General features: G+C 38.2%; 1 protein-coding gene across 4 annotated transcripts; it reads right to left on the bottom strand.

Moving 5' to 3' along the window:
• Positions 1 to 177: 177 nt before the first annotated feature.
• On the bottom strand, positions 178 to 21,005 carry med14 (mediator complex subunit 14). 4 transcript variants are annotated; one of them, XM_079618287.1, is made up of 30 exons: positions 20,604 to 21,003; positions 20,085 to 20,111; positions 19,541 to 19,646; positions 19,286 to 19,459; positions 19,078 to 19,207; positions 18,795 to 18,923; positions 18,094 to 18,201; positions 16,884 to 17,016; positions 16,654 to 16,804; positions 15,504 to 15,615; positions 15,124 to 15,249; positions 14,967 to 15,045; positions 14,727 to 14,886; positions 14,437 to 14,631; positions 13,780 to 13,914; positions 13,599 to 13,675; positions 12,929 to 13,089; positions 12,694 to 12,840; positions 11,689 to 11,780; positions 11,436 to 11,588; positions 10,929 to 11,198; positions 10,342 to 10,558; positions 9,854 to 9,979; positions 8,557 to 8,739; positions 6,650 to 6,876; positions 6,355 to 6,534; positions 5,112 to 5,219; positions 4,150 to 4,275; positions 3,755 to 3,944; positions 184 to 849 (listed from the first exon to the last, which is right to left on the bottom strand). In XM_079618287.1, the coding sequence occupies exons 1-30, from the start codon at positions 20,771 to 20,773 to the stop codon at positions 776 to 778; spliced, it is 4,266 nt and encodes a 1,421-aa protein (XP_079474413.1). In that variant the 5' UTR covers positions 20,774 to 21,003; the 3' UTR covers positions 184 to 775. The 4 variants fall into 4 exon arrangements, with proteins under 4 accessions (XP_079474415.1, XP_079474413.1, XP_079474414.1 ...); XM_079618288.1 differs by having other exon boundaries at positions 11,689 to 11,750; positions 20,604 to 20,964; XM_079618289.1 differs by lacking the exon at positions 9,854 to 9,979 and having other exon boundaries at positions 178 to 849; positions 20,604 to 21,005.
• Positions 21,006 to 21,023: the final 18 nt, after the last annotated feature.

Here is a 21,023-nt window from a genome sequence, read left to right as displayed (position 1 = left end):
TTTTTAACTATATTTTCATACACAACTGTATAATTCTGACAAAAGCACAACGAGAATGCATACTTATGATGTATAACAATAACACCCAAATGCCAAACATTTCTGCAGTGACATAAGGATAACATCATTTTGTTTAATAAATATATTTTTAATTTAACTAACAAAAAAATAAGGAATTGTTATTGAAAGGGTGGAGTTATTTCCAACGTTTATTAAATAGTAATAAACAGACAAGAAATTTTTTTAGAGCTCTTCCATGATTCCAATGAATTACAATAAAACACGACTTATTTAAATTTGTCACTCCTATTTCAAGTGACATAAGAAATCAAAGTAATGCAATCAAAATAAACATTTAAATAGTGTGCTGATATAGAAAACATCAATACTCACACAGTACTGATATCCTGTATTACAAAAAAAGACAAGATTTTTTTCTGCAAAATCTCAAATAAAAAAAATACAGCTGTAGTTAAACATTTTTTCTATCACAATCATTTCCATAAGAAGTGCATCTGAAAAAAAATAAATGCGTTAGCAGAACTTCGCCAAGCTATTTTTTAAAAAAAGAAGTCCTGCTTTTGTTACAATTTTTAATTTACATGCTTCATTATACAATAAAAAAATTTTCCATCATATTTCTGCTCCCTTTTTTGACGATATGATACACCAGCAGAAGAGTCCATTGGCTGCAGCAGAAAACCTGAATCTCACCGGAGTTAGGGATGAACTTATTAACTGACAAGTCTGGAGAAGTTTCCTGAGAGACACCAAGTTATGGCCGTCCACCAGGGTTCAGCGTCAGATTAGCCATAAGCTCATGAACTGCTGCAAATATTGTGCACTCCCCTGTTAGAAAAAGGTTAGAGTTAATATTGAAATGTGAATGAAAAAAATACAAATGTACCTGAGATTTAAAAAAAATTATATTAAATTAAAGCTGCAAGCAGCGATTGCGGGCCCAAGCCGGTGGCACCGCCACCCTGGTGCCTTTAACTAAAGGCACCGGGTGGCGGTGCCACCGGCTTGGGCCCTCCATCGCTGCTTGCAGCTTTAATTATATATATATATATATATATATATATATAATATATATATTATGTAAATTATTTTTCCCCCCTATTTTTAACATATATATTATTATATATATTATTAACATTTTTGGATGCTAAACTATTCTTTTTATAGGCTTTGTACTTTGTACACTTTGTACACTCACGTTCCAATATAGAAAAATTATCCTCTTCAAATGCGCAAAAATGTGCTTGGAAACATCACAGTGGAGCGGTGCTTACTATGAACGGCACAAACTGTACAAATGACTATTTCAACAGAGCAGTGTAATTTTTATATGTAAGGTTGACTATTTTATTATTATATTTTATTAAGGCTATAATGAACATGCTGCGATGTCAAGATTGCAATGCTGGAATGCTGTGTGTGTGTGTGTGTGTGTGTGTGTGTGTGTGTGTGTGTGTGTGTGTGTGTGTGTGTGTGTGTGTGTGTGAGGCTCGATCGAACAATGGAGACATAAAAACATACTCCGTCATTTTGTTCATACAGACCATCATTCAAAATGCAAAGTGTTTCCTTATATTTGTGTACACTCGCAATGAAACACAACATTGTGCTTTTATTAAACTATAAACTCTTGTCAAACTGTAACCTACAACTGTCACCCAACCAAAATGACACAGACACACACACACACACACACACACACACACACACACACACACACACACACACACACACACACACACACACATCCCCCCTCCCCTCCCCTCCCCACACAGACAGACACACACACACACACACACACACAGAATGGCAGAGAGACAGAGAGAGAGAAAATACACATTCAAACCACAATATCTGACCTCCTGTTGGTCGGAGCTAATGACTGTAAATTAGAAAGTTGTCCGGATCGAAGAGAAGAATATACGTACCGAGTTTGGTTACTGTAGGTAAAACTATAACTAAGTTATAACACACTTTATGCATCCTTTTTTAATCATAAATTTGTTTCCTCGCCACGGCCAAACCGTTCGAGATATCAAAAATCCCCTGGCAATTTATCATCTTCCATGTCTTGACTTCATGCTGACCGAGTTTCGTGGTCATCGGATGAATTCTCTAGGAGAATTGTTTCAAATGCGAGAGCAAGCGTTCTCCAATCAACCCGTAATAGCCGACTTCCTGTTGGGCTGGCGTAAAACTTGACCCAGGGAAAGTTGTTCGGCCCGATTAAATCTATGTGTACCGAGTTTCATATTAATTCATGCAAGCGTGTTTGATATACGGACAAGTGTTCGAATCCCATTCCAGGGGGCGCTGTCGAGCCCCCCTGCCACGCCCGGGTACCAGCTTCAGTCCGGCTCTAATGGCCGCGGGTTCTGACCTGTGTGCAAAATTTCAAGAGTTTTCGAGCATGTTAAGGCCCTCAAAAGTGCCAGAGATTTTGCACACAGCAGAGAAATGGTTAAACTAAACTAGCCCCCCTCCTCACACACACTCACACACACAGAGGGGCAGAGGGAAAATGCTCCAAACAGTACACATTCAAACCAAAATATCTGACTTCCTGTTGGTCAGAGCTAATGACTGTAAATTAGAAAGTTGTCCGGATCGAAGAGAAGAATATACGTACCGAGTTTGGTTACTGTAGGTAAAACTAATACCCCATTTTTGACTAAAGGTGGCGCTACTGAGCCCCTTACCACGCCCGTTTCTGAAACTTCGCACATGTCTATTACACAATAAATGTCAAATGCATGTTGAGTTTCATGCAATTTAAAGCATGTTAAGAGCCTCAAATGCATCCAAAAAGAATATAAAAGTTTAAAGCGTTGCCATGGCGACAGTATTAAAGATATCAATAATCCTTTCACAGGTCTACATCTGTCGTGTGTTTACATTATACAGATGAAGTTTGAAGCAAATCGGGTAAAAATAAGAGGGTGATTTCAAAGCATTTCGAAAGTGACACACTTCCTGCTGCCAGTTGGTGGCGCTATAACTTTGACTCACAATAGTCACATCCATGTGATCGGCCTCTTACAACAAACACACTGCTGAAGTTTCATCAAGATCAATTAATGTATGAGGATGTTATAACACACTTCCTGTTTCCAATATTCACCATAAATTTGTTTCCTCGCCACGGCCAAACCGTTCGAGATATCAAAAATCCCCTCGCAACTTTTCATCCTCAATGTCTTGACTTCATGCACACCGAGTTTCGTGGTGATTGTTTGAATCGTCTAGGAGGAGTATTTTAAATTCCATTGCATGTGTTTTTTAAACTACGCCAAATAGCCGACTTCCTGTTGGGCTGGGGTAAAAAGTCAGAGCATGAAGGATATATGAACCGCTGAGATCTATAAGTGTACCGAGTTTCATATTATTTCATGCAAGCGTGTTTGATTTATGGACCAAGTTTTCGGACCCCGTTCCAGGGGGCGCTGTCGAGCCCCCCTGCCACGCCCAGGTACCAGCTTCAGTCCGGCTGTAATGGCCGCGGGTTCTGACCCGTGTGCAAAGTTTCAAGAGTTTTTGAGCACGTTAAGGCCCCCAAAAGTGGCAAAAACCTTGAAAAAAAAATTATTATAAAGAAGAAGAAGAAAAACAAAAAACCCTTAGAAGAACAATAGGGCTCTGCGCCCTTTCAGGGCTTGGGCCGTAATAAAACAAATAAAAGACGCATATCCAAACATTCAAAAAGCACTGATCTACATTAGAATGACGTGCGAACCTGATCGTGGTGGATGGTGCTCATTGAACCTCCTGAGGATGGAGCTGACCATCAAAGCCGCGGCTCCCGAGGAGCTGTGCTGGCGGGGGATATCGGCCTGTTGGGTCAGTCCAGTAGCCATGTCGTACACAATGGGCACTATGATGCTGATGGGCTCCTGGGGTACCGGTATCCTTTGGGTCAGCTGGAGCTGTAGAAGAGCATCTCTTCAAGTTAATATATGTTGGGAATCAACAGTAAATTCAAAACACAGAACAAACAGACCTGCTGGGTGTACAATGGCCAGGAAATAAAGAATTCAAAAGTATTCAAAAGATCGGCAGTAGAGCAGAAGTTGATTTTATTGGTAATTGGTTGCATACTGAAAGTGTGAAAAAGTGATTAAAATCACTTACAAAGAAGAGCATCTTGGTCTTCAACACCACAGCAATGGTTCCTGGTGGGGCAATGGGAGGAGCGCTGGGTGGGATGGTCAGACAAAACTGCACATTCCAATTCAGCTGGGCCGCTTGGTCTGGGAACTAGAGGGAAACGATAAATCGATTAGGGGTTACGCTTGGGGTCAGAATAAAAATGTAAAAAAATTATATATATATATTATGTTTTTGAAATAAGTCTTCATTCAAAGTAATTGAGTTTTATTTTAAGGTGTATTTTATTCCTGTGGTCGTAAAGCTGAATTTTCTGCATTATTACTCTAGTCTTCGGGAAACTCAGTATTTTCGTGCAGTGTGCATGTCAAAAGATTATATCCGATTTGAAGCTTGAGACATATTCCCCTGGTTTCACAGAAAAGGTTTAAGCCTAGTCCCAGATTAAAATGCATGTTTGATCTTAAAATATTTCAGTGCCATTGTTTTGTCTCAAGATTCACACCAGTAACGTGTTTTTTCTAAGATCGTTTATAAAAGCTACTTAAGTCTCCTAAATGAACTAAGGCCTAATCCTAGCTTAATCTAAACCATGTTTGTGAAACCAGGCCATAAACACAAGCACATCAACCCGATTACTTTATTTAGCATTCATGTAAACACTTTTTTTTCAATCTGAACAAAGTGTCCATGTAAACGTGGCTAGTATCACATGCTCAAAAAACATTTCTTATTATTATGAATGTTAAAATCAGTTGTTTTGCTTCATATTTTTGTGGAAATCCTTATACATTTTTTCAGGATTTTTTTTATGAATTAAAACTTTTCAAAAGAACAGCATTTATTTTATTTGTCACTTTTGACCAATTTAATGTGTCCTTGCTGAAAACAATTCTTTCAAAAAATCGTACTGATCGCAAGTTGTTGAAAAGTAGTGTATGCTTGCACAAAAAAACTTTTTTCAAATAAACATAATTTGTTCTTACCAACTCCAATTTCATGATGCGAACACAGTCTCGGAGTATGTTGGTAGGAGCTCCCAACAGCTTTGTGAAGGCATTTAGTGTGTTGTATTTAAAGGGTGGTCCTGCAACCTAAGGTGAAAGTGAAAGAGAATGACTTGCACTTGCATGACTGGAGAATACCTGGCTTGATTTCACTTGGCTTAGTTCACTTGGCTGAGTGAACTAATTTTCTTTAAAAAGTAAAAACAAAACAAAAACTATTTGGACCAAACAGAATCGCAAAAATAAGTGTTTTCAAACTAGTTAAATGAGGGGTAAGCAATATTTGAAAAAACGATGTTTAAAAAAGTTGGCAGGCCAATCGTGTATGACAGTGGAGGAGAGAGAACGAGTAAGAGAGAGATTTGAAAAAAGACTAGAAAGAGAGATGGCTGAGAGACATAAAAGAGAAAAACTCTTACGAATATCACTGGAAAATTAAGGGTTATGATCAGGAAAGAGCTTTAGGACCAGCATTAATACTAGCAAAGCTTTCCAGTGCTGAAGAGAGCTAAGCGGGAAGGCCTGAAAACAGACACGGAGGTTGCTTTGATTCCACTCCATACGTGAGTAACACTGGGTTTGAGTGTCATTGTTTGTCTGGAGCTGCTGTGCTGTTGGCAACTAACAGCAAACTCTTGTTTGTATTTACTCTTGTGTATGCATATACATTTTTCATGCTTCCTTGTTGGTCGTTCATCATCTTCACTTTATTTAGCTTGAACCATTACTTTGTTGTACTTCTGCTACGATAAACAGACATCCACTCTTGCATTGCGTGTGTAACTGAGGCCAGCTTGTGAGAGTTGTGAAGGCTGATAACTGCTAGAGAACGTAGTTTTTACTGTATAGTGTCCTTGTTAGTGCACCCGCCTCACATGCCAGCGATCAGGGTTCGAGACCGACTGAGCAGGGCGGTTAGGATTGGAGGGTGAACTTTGGAGGTGGAGCAATGTGTGTTTGTTTGGGTTGATTTCAAATATCAACAATACCCAGCAACGACTTTGAGAAAAAACATACTGCTCCTTTAAGCAGGTATTTCCGAACTCGTGACATTGGTTGAGCCAATGGTGTCAAAATAAGCTCATAGGACACTAAAACAAACAGATTGTAATTCTGTCTGCTGCCACTTTCCAAAATGTAATGAAAAAGAGGAAATTTGAGCTTCACTGAACATGACATCAAATGATAGTTAGTTATTTGATGCAAGGAGTTAATTTCCTACCCTGGTCTCAAAGAACTTCTCTAGAACCTGCAGCTCCTCCTGCGACCAGGGTCCAGTGTTTTCTGGTGTGACTTTTAGCTGCAGAGTCTGGTAGGATTTGGGGTTGAGCGCCACTCTACATTTAAGCACGTCCGTCTTAAACATGATGACGCCTGGTTCATTGGAGTTCACAATAGTAAGCTGTAAAGAGAAAGTAGTCATGTGTAATTCAAATAGACTATACAAGCAGAATCAACATTCTGATGTGTCAAATGATGTGGTAATAATAACAACATGTTAACAGTTTCAGACTCACGTTGGGTTCTATCTGGATGATTCTCTGTAGGTGTCGCCTCATGATGACAGAGCCAAGGAAGCGCTCGAGAGGTGAGCACAGGTAGCTACCCGCCAGCCCTGGCACCGGGCACGGCATGGGTGAGGGCAGAAGCAGCACATGTAGTTTGCTGTGGGTGAGGATGGTTGGAATAGAAGCTGCCCAGGACCGTTGTGGCAGTTTTCGAGGAGGGGGCATTGCCTGTGAACCTGCACACACACACACAGTGATTGAACTAATTCAGCTACTAAATATTGTTTGAAGAAATACTCAAATGTAAATGAATTAAAATGATTTTATTTACATCAAACCTAGTGAATAATAGTAATTATTGGGTTAATTTCACATACACTGGAAAATGTCTAGGTAATATTTTAGCCCAGAATAAAAAAAAAATATCATAAGAATTCTCTTTTTATAAAATGAACAGTCTCATTTTAAAACCATCAAGATATTTTGCATTGTAGCATCATTTTCAAGACAATTAAGCAAACAAAATTTAAATTGCGATAATAACCAAATGCATTCTCATTATAATTTCTTATTATCCATGCTGAAAACAGTTGTGCTGCTTAATATTTCTGTGGGAATCATGACTAAAGTATTTGATGAATAGAAAGTTAAAAAGAACAGCATTTATTTGAAATAGAAATATTTTGTAACATTATAAAATGTCTTGTGTCACAAGTAAATATATCCTTGCTGAATAAAAAAAGTATTAAAGTGATAGTTTGAATTTCTTTCTTCTGCTTTTTTTCAAAATACTTTTTTTTCAATACAGTGGAAGTCAATCAACTATTTAGTTTTGAATATTCTTCAAAATATCTTCTTTTGTGTCCAGCAGAAGAAAGAAATTTATACAAGTTTGAAAAGAACTTGAAGGTGAGTAAATGACAGAATTTAAATTTTTGGGTGAACTATCCATTTAATTTCTTTCAAAAAAAAACTTTCGGTCCCCAAACTTTTGATCGGTAGTGTATGCATATTTTAAAAAATATTAAAGGGGTGGTAAAATGCCCTTTTCACAAGATGTAAAATAAATCTCTGATGTCCCCAGAGTGTGTGTGTGAGGTTTTAGCTCAAAATACCACACAGATATTTTTATATAGCATGTTAAAGTTGTCACTTTTTGAGGGTGAGCAAAAACGCAACGTTTTGTGTCTGGCCCTTTAAATGCAAATTAGCTGTTGATCCCGACCCAGAGGGCGGGGTTTCAAGAGCTCATGCGTGTTAGCAGCTCCATTACCTCACGCAGACACACATTAAAATGACAGAAACTGTTCTGCCTTTTATGTTAAAATGGAGTCAGACAATGATGGAGACTCAAGAAGTGACAACACGTAGAATACAACAGGACGTCTCTGAATGGTTAGTAGATTAATTTATGTAGCTGATGTGGTGTTAACTATCTTCAATTAGCATATTCTGTCATGATAATCTATAAATCGCTCGTATAGGAACTGTTGTGAGATGCACACAGAGTGCCTTTCTATTGCATGTGAAAAGACAGATGCTACAGTTTGAGCTGACTCACAAATGTGCTCCACTATAACAACTCTTCCTCTTCTCAACATAGACTGCGTGTTCCCGGGGGCGGGGTTTATGTACATTTTAGGGTTGGTGATGTCAATAACCCGTGAGGAATGTCGTGTAGTCCATACCAGCTGTTTGTTGTAGTCCTTAAACGATTTCTTTAAAAGTAAATATCTCCCTTTGCTTTGAACTTTGAGCATTGTAACTTTGCAGAAGTTGTTTATGCTCAAACAGCAACATTACACACTAACTAAAGTTAGAAAAGTGGAATCATACTCAACCACCCCTTTAAGTAAAATGCTGGCTTTAAACATGTTTTGATATGACAGATCTATCTTTAGACTCTATGGACTTACTGGTACCAGCTCGAGGGGAGTGGGATGGGTCTGGAATGGGTGAGTGCAAAGAAGGGTTGCCTGGTGACATGCCAGTGATTCGTGCACCGGGAGAGGGTCCAGAAACCTGCGGGGAACCTGGCCAGGGAGCAACTCTTGGGCTGGTGGACAAAATTGTATATGGTGAACTGGGGTCAAGAGTTCCTGCAAAAAAAAAAAAAAAAAAAAAGCATAATTCAACATCTTGAGGTGGGTAGCAATTTCCATCGAGAATGTAGTCCAGAGCAGTAAAGGTGCTCCACACAGCCCCCAAAAATGCACATCCCTACTGAATAGGGTGAACTCTGAAACCTATATTTCTTTGTAAAGTCAGAGATGCTTCTATGAAGCACCATACAATGATGCGATCAAGGCAAAAACTGATGCCGCTGATTCACTTTCTTTCAGAGTTTCAACAGCAGAGCAGTTATGACATTTTGACACATCAAAATGTATTGCATAGTGGCATATTGCGACTAATGTGAGGTAGTGGACAATACCCAGCCCTAATTTACAAAAAAATACACTATCATTCAAAAGGTTGGGGTCAGTAAGATTTATTCAGTGAGTGTGCGTTAAATTGATCAAAAGTGACAGTAAAGACTTTTAAAATGTTTCAAAAATTTATATTTAAAATAAATGTTCTTATTGTTCCTATTCATCCAAGAATCCTGAAGAAAAAAGAATGTGTAGTTTCCACAAAAAATTGTCATCACAGGAATAAATTTTATTAAAATAAAATAAAATATATATATTTTTAATTGTGATAATATTTCACAATATTACAGTGTTTACTGTATTTTTGACCAAATAAATACAGCCTTGGTGAGCATTGGATAATTCTTTTAACAAATCTTACAGACCCCAAACTTGACTGGAAGTATACAAATATTATAAAACATTTATAAAAAAATCCAGATAAAAAAAGATTAAAAAAAAAGAAGTGGCCCAATCAATCAGGCTTAATGGCAGTACCAATATTTACACACATATATATATATATATATACATACATACACGCATGTATATAATCAGAATATGATTTGAAGTCTTCCCAGTCCCACCAGTCAAAAAAACTGAAAGCAGCAGAAAAATAATACAAGTAGTATCAAGAAAGTGCCCATTTAAGCCGACTAAATCCTCCATGCCGAAATGTCGAGAGGTAGCAACAAATCAGAAGTCTTTCACCAGCCCATCAAAGACTGAAAGCCCTGGACCACAGAGGTAAGAAGGACGACTAATCAACAAAGCCCTAGATCCAGGCCTCCCATACACTTACCATGAGGGCTGGCAAAGTTGGAGGTCTGCCCCATAGTAATGCCCAGAGAGGAGGGAGAAGGGATGGGCCCAAAGGGAGAAGGGGCCCGCAGAGCTCCACTAGGGGAATTGGCAGCGTGGATGTTCCCTGCACAAAATTAACCAATCAGTGGCCTTATCAACATCTGACAAGAGTTCCCTTTCACACACGCTGCAGCTAAAGCGTGACAGGAGCTGCAGGCCCCGAATGGAGATGGGTGGACACGTCTATGACTGTGGGCATGCTTCTCTGCCAGGATGCACGGTGATGGTGTCATCAAACACAGACTGACCGATAAAAGCATGCATTTCCACAGACAAGAAGAGCTCGTGGGACGGTTTTGCAATGAGTGGGACGCCAATGAGAAAATGTTTCCTCTCCTTTTGATTCCCCAACTCCATGGTGACATGACCAGCACAGCACAGACAGCAAATTGACATAATTTGAGACGAGAAAAGACACATATATACCTGGAGACTGCGTTGTCATCATGGAAGGTGAGGGAGGCACATGGTACGGGTTGGGGGGCGATGTAAGGGGTGGGTACACCCCTCTGCCTGGAGGCTGTGTCTGGGTATGGGGCATGAAGGTGTCATCCATGCTTATCGGGGACGGAGGATTGTCGTCCTCATTGACTGAGCGTCTGCGTGCGTCCTGGTTACTATCCACAAACATGTTCAAGAATGTCTGTGTAAAATAATGGAAGAGTGAAAATTACACCCATGCACGCCTCTACTTGATAAAGGGATAATGCACCCATAAATTAAATTCTGTCATTTACTAAATTTCAGGTAGTTCCAAACATGTACGAGTTTCTTTTTCAGCAGAACAGAAAATACATTTTCAAGAATGTTGGGTACCAAATAGTTTAGGTTCCCATTGAGTTCAATTGTGTGGACAAAAAGAAAAAGTTGGTTACCAACATTCTTCAAAATATCTTCTTTTGTGTGCAGAAAAAAGAAAGCCATACATGTTTGGAATGACATGAGGGTGAGTATATGATGACATAATTTTTAGGGTGGCTTATCACTTTAATAACATGATTTGCTCCACCCACCTTCAGTCCAGGGGCAGGGTAGAAACCTTCAACTATCTTGGTGTTGTCAAACAGACTGTAGGCCCCGTCACGGATAGCTACCACACCTCTGCTACGGCAGTAGATGTCGATGCAGTACATGTTGCGGAAGGCCAGTCGGATGTGAGTTGGTGACTGGGGCAGAATGGAGAAGCACTGGTACGCTGTATTCGTCCTTTGGGTGAGTCCCAACATAGGCACTGTGGGTAGCTTGTTGATGGCATTTAGAGGAGCTAGAGTGTCTGAGAGGATCTAAGAACAGACAAGTATGTGAAAATATTATCAGCGGCTTCTAATAAATAGCATTTGTTGCAATAAATAGCAATTTGTCACCAAATTGGTCAGTTAATTTTGTTTTGAAAACAGTGTATTTATATTTACCAACATAATTAATAAAACTACAACTTACGAGTCATCGACCAGTGACTGCTTAGATTTTAGTAAGTGAATAAAGTAAATTAAGCTTTATAGTCCCAAGGCTCTAGATACCTGTAGAAGTTGTACTACATTGGGTGTCTTGTTGAACATCTCTTGAAGTTGGTGGAGAATTATGTTGTGACAGTTGCTACAGCCTGAATTGGGCCCAACAGTCCCCAAGGCCAGATGGAAACGCTGGGTTACTGAATTCCACTGTATCGTCACCTAAAAGAAACAGGATGGATCTTGTAGTAAATAAAACAAGTCCGATTTAAACTAAATAAAGATTCAACATGCAGTTTAACAAGTTGAAAAAAGTTATTACCGAGCTGCCTTTGGTACTGCCATAACATAGAACCAGCTTCCGATAATTATACAGTCGTATCTCTGAGAAAAGGCTCAAATATGAGGGCATCTCTGGAAAATGTAGATAATTATTTTTTAATTTTAAGCAATTCAAGTCATCGTGTATTTTCCCATACCTACTTTACTTTTCAAAAGTTTGGAGATGGTGAGATTTTTTACTAATGTTTATGAAGTCTCCTATGCTTACAAAGGCTTTATTTGATAAAAACAGTGACAAAGCAATATTGTGGAATATTTTTTAAAATGTAAATAACTGTTTTCTATTTTAATCTATTTTAAAATGTAATTTACTCCTGTGATGGCAACGCTGAATTTTCAACAGCCATTATTCCAGTCTTCAGCAGCTGCGTTTACATGGACTCTAATAATCCGACTGTAATCAGACTAGTAGCACAGTCAGAATAAAAATAAAATCACATGTAATCAGATCAATCGGAATGAAACCGGCCAAATCCGGATTGTAAGGGGTGGTTTAAACTTTTTCTAATCCGATTGAGAGGACATGTAAACACTTAATCGGATTGAGAACCAAAACTGGAAAGAACTGTGCATGTGCAATAACAGAGATGGCGTAATGACGTTTTACGAGTGGAACGAGCTGCTGCTGTTGTTGAATGAAGTGCAATTTTTTTCATAATCCTTCAGAAATCATTCTATCAAATCTCTCATAATATCCCTATTTCCTCAAGAAAAATTTCTTATTATTATCAATGCTGAAAACAGTTGTGCTGCTAAGTATTTTTTTGTGGGAAAAAAAATCTTACTGCCCCAAACGTTTGAAAGGTAGTGCAGGTCAATATCTCACTCAATACAAAATTACTAATTTGTCAGCTAAATTAAACAACAACAGTAAATTATAAAAATTAAAACAAATAAATTTACTATGGCATAAAATTAATACACATTATAGCTGGTTATGAAAAAACTACTAGTGATTTACCTGGTTAGAAGATTAGTTACATACCAGGTAAAGAGCGCGAGAACTCCAGCACACATTCATAAAGCTGACTAACGCTGTTCCAATCATTCAAGAACATCTCCACCACTTTCCTGCCACCCACTGGCTCTGAAAGGGGATTCTCATACGTCAGGTAGACATGCCGCATGGAAGCTGAATTGAAATAGAAAATATTGAGATTTTTTTTTTTTTATCACTGTATTGTTTTGAAAGCCATTACCAAACAATGAACTCTCTTTACCTTGCTCTTTGTTGGATGTGCTGTTTAGTGGGCAACTGGAGAAAACCAATTCTGCCACCCAGGTGCGATTATTGCGGCCCTGTAGTCTGAACGTGCAGTCCAGCAGGGAACGGTCTAGAGTTTTTCTCGTTTCCTCACTCACTCCCTTACATGGTGGAATTCTAAGAAAGGAGGAAAGCAATTAGTACACGACTGTTCATAAGTTTGGGGTCAGTACATTTTTTCAGTGTTTTTGAAAGAAGTTAATGTGATGTGATGGAAATCAAAATTTACAACAGCCGTAATAAATCATTATAATATGCTGATTTGCCACTCAAGAAACATTTATTATTGTTATTATCAATGTTGAAAACAATTGTGCTGCTTAATATTTTTATGGAATCAGTGATAAAAAAGTCAGGATTGCTTAATTAATAGGAAGTTATTTACTTGATTTAAGAACAGCATTTATTTGAAATATAAATCTTTTGTAACATTATACATTTATTTTCTTGTAAATCAATTTAATGCATACTTGCTGAATACAAGAATTCATTTCTTTAGAAAAAAAAGAAAAGAAAAAAAAAAGTAGTGTACATGGGACAAAGACCTATATGCACATCTACCACATGTGTCAGTCTGGTTTATCAACTTCAGAGACGCTGAACTGACAGCCAAAGAGAAATCTTACTTCAGAATACGTATAGTGTGGCTACAACCGTCTCCTTCGACCTGAACTCCCTGATGAGGAATCTCCATATTCGACAACTGCGAGAGTAAAAGACCATTCAATAAACACAAAATGTGACATTTACAAGAAATGGCTTCAGATAATACAAAACTGCAATCACCATCTAAAGGATATACAGTACCTCACAGCGTAATCCGATGAGGGGCATGTTGGTGTCACACATAGCCACCAGGTGGGCAAGCTCCTTATTGAAGGCACACATTTCTCCTGACCTCTTGGGTTTCTTCGGTTCAATGGCACTTTGCTCTCCAGACAACTATGTAGTGACAAAAACAAAAATATTAATTACATACAATATAAAACTGAACAACACAATAGACAGTAACTTTTTTTCTGTATTGGGACATACATCTTAGGGGCGGGGATAATCAGTTGTTAATTTAATAGAGGCAGATCTGAATGCAAGCTTGTAGATGATTGAAAGAAAGTGGTTTAAGGTTTAAGCGGACTAAATGATTGGAGAAGTCCGGCAAGTCTCCAAGTCTGTTGCTTAACCGGAAAATCGATTTATGATAATTTAATTTAAAATTACAAGGTCAAAACATTTTTTATTTTTTTTACAAAAATTAAACATGCATGTATGAATTGTTGACAATAAGATCAATAACATGCCTTTAGAATATAGGTAGGGTGAATTTCCATTTCATGCCGACTTTAAAGGGGCACCCGCCTCACCTCTTTAAATACAACACAAAGTGGTTTAAGATGTTAAAGAAAAAGAAATATTTTAGGTTCTGCGTCAAGTATTTAATTCAGAATATTTCGTTGAGTATCCCACCTTCCTCTTGGACCCGGGACGAGTCATTCGACCAGATGAAATGTCCTGCACAAGCTCCTCGAGGTTGGGCTTAAACTGTTGTAGCAGCTGAGCAGCAGGCAGCCCATCCTCACTCTCCATCTGACTCACAGACAGGAAGTAGTACTTATACTGCAGCTCTGTCGAATGGCTGGACACATCAAACATCTCGACCACCTGAGTAAAGGCAAGAGTTAATTAAATGTTTATTTACATAAATGTACAAAAAACTTTATCGGTGAGATAAGTAAATTAAATATTGAAGTATTTACAATATAGTATTGTGGGAGGCGGGTGAGTTTGATGAAGAGGCGATGTTTAGACAGGTTGCCCACAGGATGCGTGGTTAAGTTAGATAGATGGAGAGTGTCTGTACACAGTGTGGGAAGATGTTTCACAGACTGTCGACATCTCTGCTCGCCCAACCAGAATCTGTTCAAAACAGAATAGATTAACAACAGCCAAGTGTCATAATATGAAACGCACTTAGAACAGGAAGCTTGACTGATTACTTTAGCTGTTGTAACCAGGTGACGATGCGCTTCATGTCATCGTTGATACTCTTTTCAATTTCGTCCAACATGGACTGATCTGGAAAGAAACCAACAAGGTAGGTTAAGTAGTTCAAATGATCAGACGTGGGCCGAATCCAATAGATATGCGACTAACCGACTCCGTAGAGCATTGGCTGAAACATTCCTGAATGCAAATCGACAAATATGTGGAGGCACTCAGATCGCCCGCAGGGCTCCAGTATTGGTATCACTAGTGTGGGCAGTGCAGTCTCTATGAAAGCTGAAAAATAAAAACACAATGCACATGTGTGTTATGCATGCATAACTTATAATAGATTTACCCTTCATCTGTTTTATAACTATTAACCTGTTCATGTCAGGGACTGTTTTCTAGTTGAAAGATGGCAGATAAAAATCAGTATTAACAGTACGAAAATGGATATTATTCATTTAGATATTTGCTTCCCTACACAATAAAGCACAGCCTCTGGTAAATCAAGCAGGGTGAAGATCTCTGTGGTGTAAAATACTCACAGTTATCACTAGGGTTGCTACTTTTCAGGATGGCTTTGAGTTCTTGCAGTTTCTGATGCGAGCGGGCATGCACACTATCGATCAAAAGCTTTTCCACTGAGAGATGGTCGATCTGAAAGAACAGCCCAAATAAGCTTTTATCCTCATTACTGTTATTATACACAAACTTTACAAAGTTTGGGTTTGGTAAAAAAAAAAAAACATGAAAGAACATTTTTGAAAAAAGTTTCCTATGCTCAAGGCTGCATTTATTTGTTTAAAAATTCAGCAAAAACAGTAACATTGTGACATATAATTTAATACATTTAAAAAAAAAAAATTTATTCCTGTGATTGTAAATCTGAATTTTCAGTTTTCAATTCGATTATACACTGTTTGTTCATCCCTAATCTTGTCATGTTTCACACATAACTAAACTCTAGAGCAGATGCTAATGGCTAACATGGCATCGCTGCTTAATACGGTTGCGTTAATACAGCATTTTGTTTTTACGAGAGCGACTACTACACATTATCAGGACTCACAGCGGCATTCTTGATAAACCCGTACTGAATGACGAAACCGCACTGGAACTAGTTGTCTGTCACGTCATTTAATGTGAGAGCCACAGTGAACTGTATAAACATGAAGGTTTCAGTTTACTCACGGAGACGAAGAAATGATTTGCATTCATCCGTAGATCCACCATAGCTACAGTGGGTGCGAGCTGCGAGGCTCAAACATACTCTCCGCACTGGGTTACTAAGCATTTAAAGTCCTTGTTGTTTGTTTTTGAAAATATCTGATGGATGAACTCACGCCTTGTTTAGACTCATTCATTTAATAACACGCTGTCAATTGTGACAAAAAATCCTGATGTTATGGATATTGCCCTTTTTGATACTGTCGCTGAATATGGTTGTGGGCCTTGAAAATTTGCAGGCTCGTATTAAGCGGCGCTGTCATACTAGCCATTAGCATCTGCTCTAGAGTTTTGTTTTGTGTGAAACATGACAGGGGATTAGGGATTAAAATAGAGCGTGATTGACATAAACGATTATGTCGATGCGTCGTTCCAGCCCTACTATCAATATTATATATATATATATATATACACACACACACACACACACACATATAAAAGGATGTTAGTTTAACCAGTGACACTCACCTTCATGGCTCTTTCCATTAATCTGGAATCACAGGCAGGCAGTGGAGGCTCATGGGAAATCTGTAATGGTTTGGAGCCATCCGTCTCATCAATTTTAATGGTGACCTTGTGCACAGATGCTGTGCCAGTCTTTCTACCCAGGACCTGTTGACTGCAAGGCAAACATTAAGAGATGCAAAAACAAAAGAGTAAAATTACACAAAAACTCTGTAGTGAATTTTGAAACTTACTTCCAGACTGACAACGTGAGGCACTTGGCAGGGAAATAGCGCTCCACCTGCACTAGATCACCCCATCGCTCTCTGACCAACATTAGAGTCTGCGAATGCAACACCTCCAGCTGTAGTGATAGGCAAAACGAGTCTGATACAAGTCATCAAGGAAACCTTTTTGATTTAACACTTTGTCTGGGCTGCTAAAACAAAAGCTATACATTTCCGCTAAACGTCTTTTGACAGCTTCAGGGCTTTCATGAAAACTAATTATGCTTAGGCATTTTTGTATCCAGGCCACGAAGTGGATCTACAGAGGGTTATTAAGAAAACAGTTCCCATAATACTCTTTAACTCCAGTGGTGGCTCATCAGGGGAGTCAAAGCCAACCCAAATTTTAGAGGTGAAAATGGGAGAAGGAAGACTTAATGTTAATACAATTCCCAGTTATTCATTAATTTCATGTTTCAGAATGTGTATTTCTTGTTTGTAATTTCACCACGTTAAGTGTAACCACCGAGTTCTTCCCTGAAAGTGCCTTATCTGCTGATGTAATTACAAACGTTTGGAAAACTGTGCTAAGGTGAGTCTAAGGGGATCAAGAAGGGGAGGGGCAAAACCATCACCAGAGACTTGTGCATCCATTAGTAAAAAAAATTGCCAACAACCACTGAGTATTTGAGATGAAAATTACTGATATTAGTTTGAACTGCTACCACTGATGTACCAACTACGTATGGAGAGTAGAGATATTGAATATTTGATTGCAAACTGATTTACGAAGCTGCCATTCGGACAGCAGCTACAAATTTAAAAAGAAGGAAGACCCCACGCCTAAGCTGTATATACTACATGAATCAGCTTCACTAAACGACCAAACATACTTTTAACAAAGACATTTAAAAGGACAGAAGAATGTTTTTTTGCTTCAAGTGATAGGCTAGGTGAGTGACATTTTTTAATTCTTGCACCTGGGAACAATACTAGTTGACACCATTATGACTACAAAGTTTGCTAAGTATTTCCAACTAAAGCACGGCACTTTTTGACTCCGGTCGAGCGTATCCATAGCAGACTGAGAGAAATAAGTATTAATTTCTCCCTTTTCTATGGTTGGGTAGCACAGAATGTTCAGGTTGCACAGATTTCTTTCTTTTTTTTTAGTAGAGCAACCAAACAACTGCTCTACTAAAACACAACAATCTTAAGTCTTGAGCTGAAAGGATACGGAGGCAGCTGTACATGTCCTGAAGAGGCTTGTCATCTCCAAACAGACGGGACTGTACCAATTCATGGATATAATTCACCTGCATGCTGTGAACCAATGCCCGTCCATCTAAATAAATAATATATAGAGATGTTATTAATAAATACGTTTTTATGAACATACTTAAATACACACTCTGGTTCAAAAGTTTAGTTACATTTTAAAATATAAAAATTATATTTGTATTTAGCAAAAATGCATTAAATTGATAAAAAGCTGTTCTTTTGAACTTTCTTTTGATCAAAGCATCCAGAATATAAGTAGCACAACTGCTAATAAGAAATGTTACTTGCGCACCAAATCAGCATATTAGAATGATTTCTAAAGGATCATGTGACACTGAAGACTGGAGTAATGGATGCTGAAAATTCAGCTTTTGTCAGAGAAATCAATTATGTTTTATATATTTAAAAAAAACATTTATTTATAATTGTAATAACATTTCACAATATTACAGAATATTATTCTATTATTATTGGTGAGAATAAAGGAGACTTAAAAAAAACAAACATTAAAAACAACTTTACCAACCCAAAACGTTTGACCTGTATAGTAAAAATATATTTATATAAAAAAGTTGTGAAAACAAATGTGCATTTAGATAGGTTGCATGATATCTTAGTTCTGATGCCTTATTAGCCTACACATTGAGAACGTATTACCTCCAGTTTCCTTGTCTTCAACTAGAATCTCTAGTTTAAGAAGTCTCCAAGGGATATCAGGATCATCCCCCATCACTGTCAGTGTGGCTTCAAATTCTCCCTCCACTCGAAACTTCACTCGCCCGTTGGCTTGACACATGCAAAGAGTTCATAAAAATAAGTAAGATCATATGTAGTAAGAACAAAACACAGCGAAAGGATAAAAATGTTTGGAAAAATATAACATACTCATTACAGTGCAGAATAAGTCTTTCCCTGTAGATGTGTAGAAGTTGGAACTTACCCACAGTTAAGTTGGCCAGCTGTGGGGGCAAGTCAGTGGTGACTAGTCGGTGTCGCAGGATTTGATTCAGCTGATTTAGTGTGGTCTGCTTCTCTGTTTTGGTTATAGGGTCAGGAGGAATAATTTTGTCCTGAAAACAAATAATCCCATTATTTCCTGTTTTCTACATCCACTTAGATGCTGCTAAACACTACGTTTGACTACTCACTCGGATGCATGTGGGCAGACGCGGATAAGACCCAGTGGTTAGTACATCAATGGCAAAAGGGATGGCAAAACTAGGCAAACGCGCATGTACCAAGGCGTCCCTGGCCAGTGATGCCAGTCGGTCAGCCGTGTCAACAAATAAATATGCTTGTTGATCCAGAAATGAGGAGATCATCTGTAAACAGAGCTAAGAATGAATACTACATAAACAAGAATGAAAAGAACTCCGATTGGAGGTGGGAAATAAATCACGTACCGCACATTTTTCCACCTTCCCGGCATTACTTGCCCATTTCACAAGAGCGAGCAGACGTACAAAGAGCTGCCGTGTCCGACTGGCAAACTGAACAATTTCAATTTTCCTGTAAGAGACGGGTTAAATCAGTTAAGTTTATATGTATGTATAATGTACGCCAGGGGTTTTCAATCAAGACACAGTATAGACAGAATATAGATCATTTAGATATAGTTTCTGTATAAAGACCAGAACATAATACATTTTTATTATTATAAATGTCTAAAATATTATTTTGAAAATATTTAATTTCTATAAAGTTATATAATTATGTTTTTTTTTACTCATAGTACAGTACTGTTATGTGTATTATTTATGTATTTTCTTGATTAATTTATATCTAATTGTTACTTGTCTTCATTTTTTATTTAATTTTTACACTGTTTTACTGTAAACTCCCTCCACTATTTGCAAGAGGGTTCTAGTTTGAAAAGCCCTGATGTAACCAATATTACAATAATGTTTATTGGAGAATATAAATGGAAACTGCAAGAAAGTTTCTTACCTTTCCATGTCTGTTTTTCGTGGAAGTCTGTGAAAATCATGAAGATATGGTTAAAAATATAAAATGACAGCACAAAGCATTGTAAGATCCTTTGCCTCAGAACAAAAATAAAAGTGTGCAAATCTCCGTATCAGCTCTGATTAAAGCAATGCAATAAACTGGGATAGCAATATATCAACAGAATATTACAAGATAAAAGTTCATGCCTGGGTCACCTCACCTGCCATATCTCAAATTCATCTAGGCTGCAAAAAGCAGAGTAACTTCTGGAGCCAAAGTCAATACTAGCTTCAAGTTAAAAATTATATATCACTTTGGCATGGTTAACCAAATAAGAAGTCACATACTATTGTGTCAGTAATAGAATGCAGCAACACTTCCATACTATATACTATTAATTTACATTCAAGACTGTTGTAAAGTAAACATATGGACCAACGCTAAACTAAATCTAACTTTATTTAACCATGCCTGACTAATGACCATTCAAAACAACCAGCCTCTCTCTCATGAACTTACAGCTCAGCTAACAGAGTGATTTCATGGTAGGTTCGCTGCAACAGAAACTCGATCAGGACGCTGAGTCGAACTCCTTGAGTGGCCGGGGCTCCCGGAGGAGGCTGCGGGGCTGAGGTCGGACCCCCGGCGGGGACCAGCTGCCCGTCCGAACCGATCTGAACTGGAGCCATTTTAAATACAGCGGGAGCAATGTATGGTTACGGGTCCGAACCTTTATTTTTACTCGCGTTTACCGCTCTCTAGGCCGAGAGAATATTTTTACGCGTACTTCCTAATGTTTATATCCTGCTGAAACGATTTCAACCCATGGAGAAAAGAAGAAATGAGCCTGAAAGATGTGGAGAGATGGAGCTCCGCCATCACCCACTGGAGCTGAAGCAGGAAACAAAACTCTTCTTTCCTAAATGGCGCTGGATGAAT

This window comes from Phoxinus phoxinus, assembly GCF_949152265.1.
Source record: "Phoxinus phoxinus genome assembly, chromosome: 7".
Taxonomy (NCBI): domain Eukaryota; kingdom Metazoa; phylum Chordata; class Actinopteri; order Cypriniformes; family Leuciscidae; genus Phoxinus; species Phoxinus phoxinus.
Note: the sequence above shows the minus strand (reverse complement) of the source record. Positions and strands in the feature narration are given on the sequence as shown.

Coding starts and splice junctions, on each gene's coding strand:
- med14 (XM_079618287.1), bottom strand. CDS start 20,773: ATGGCTCCAGTTCAGATCGGTTCGGACGGGCAGCTGGTCCCCGCCGGG. Junction 9,980..10,341: donor GATGACAACGCAGTCTCCAG/GTATATATGTGT, acceptor AATTTTGTGCAG/GGAACATCCACGCTGCCAAT. Junction 8,740..9,853: donor CAACTTTGCCAGCCCTCATG/GTAAGTGTATGG, acceptor TTTTTTTTGCAG/GAACTCTTGACCCCAGTTCA.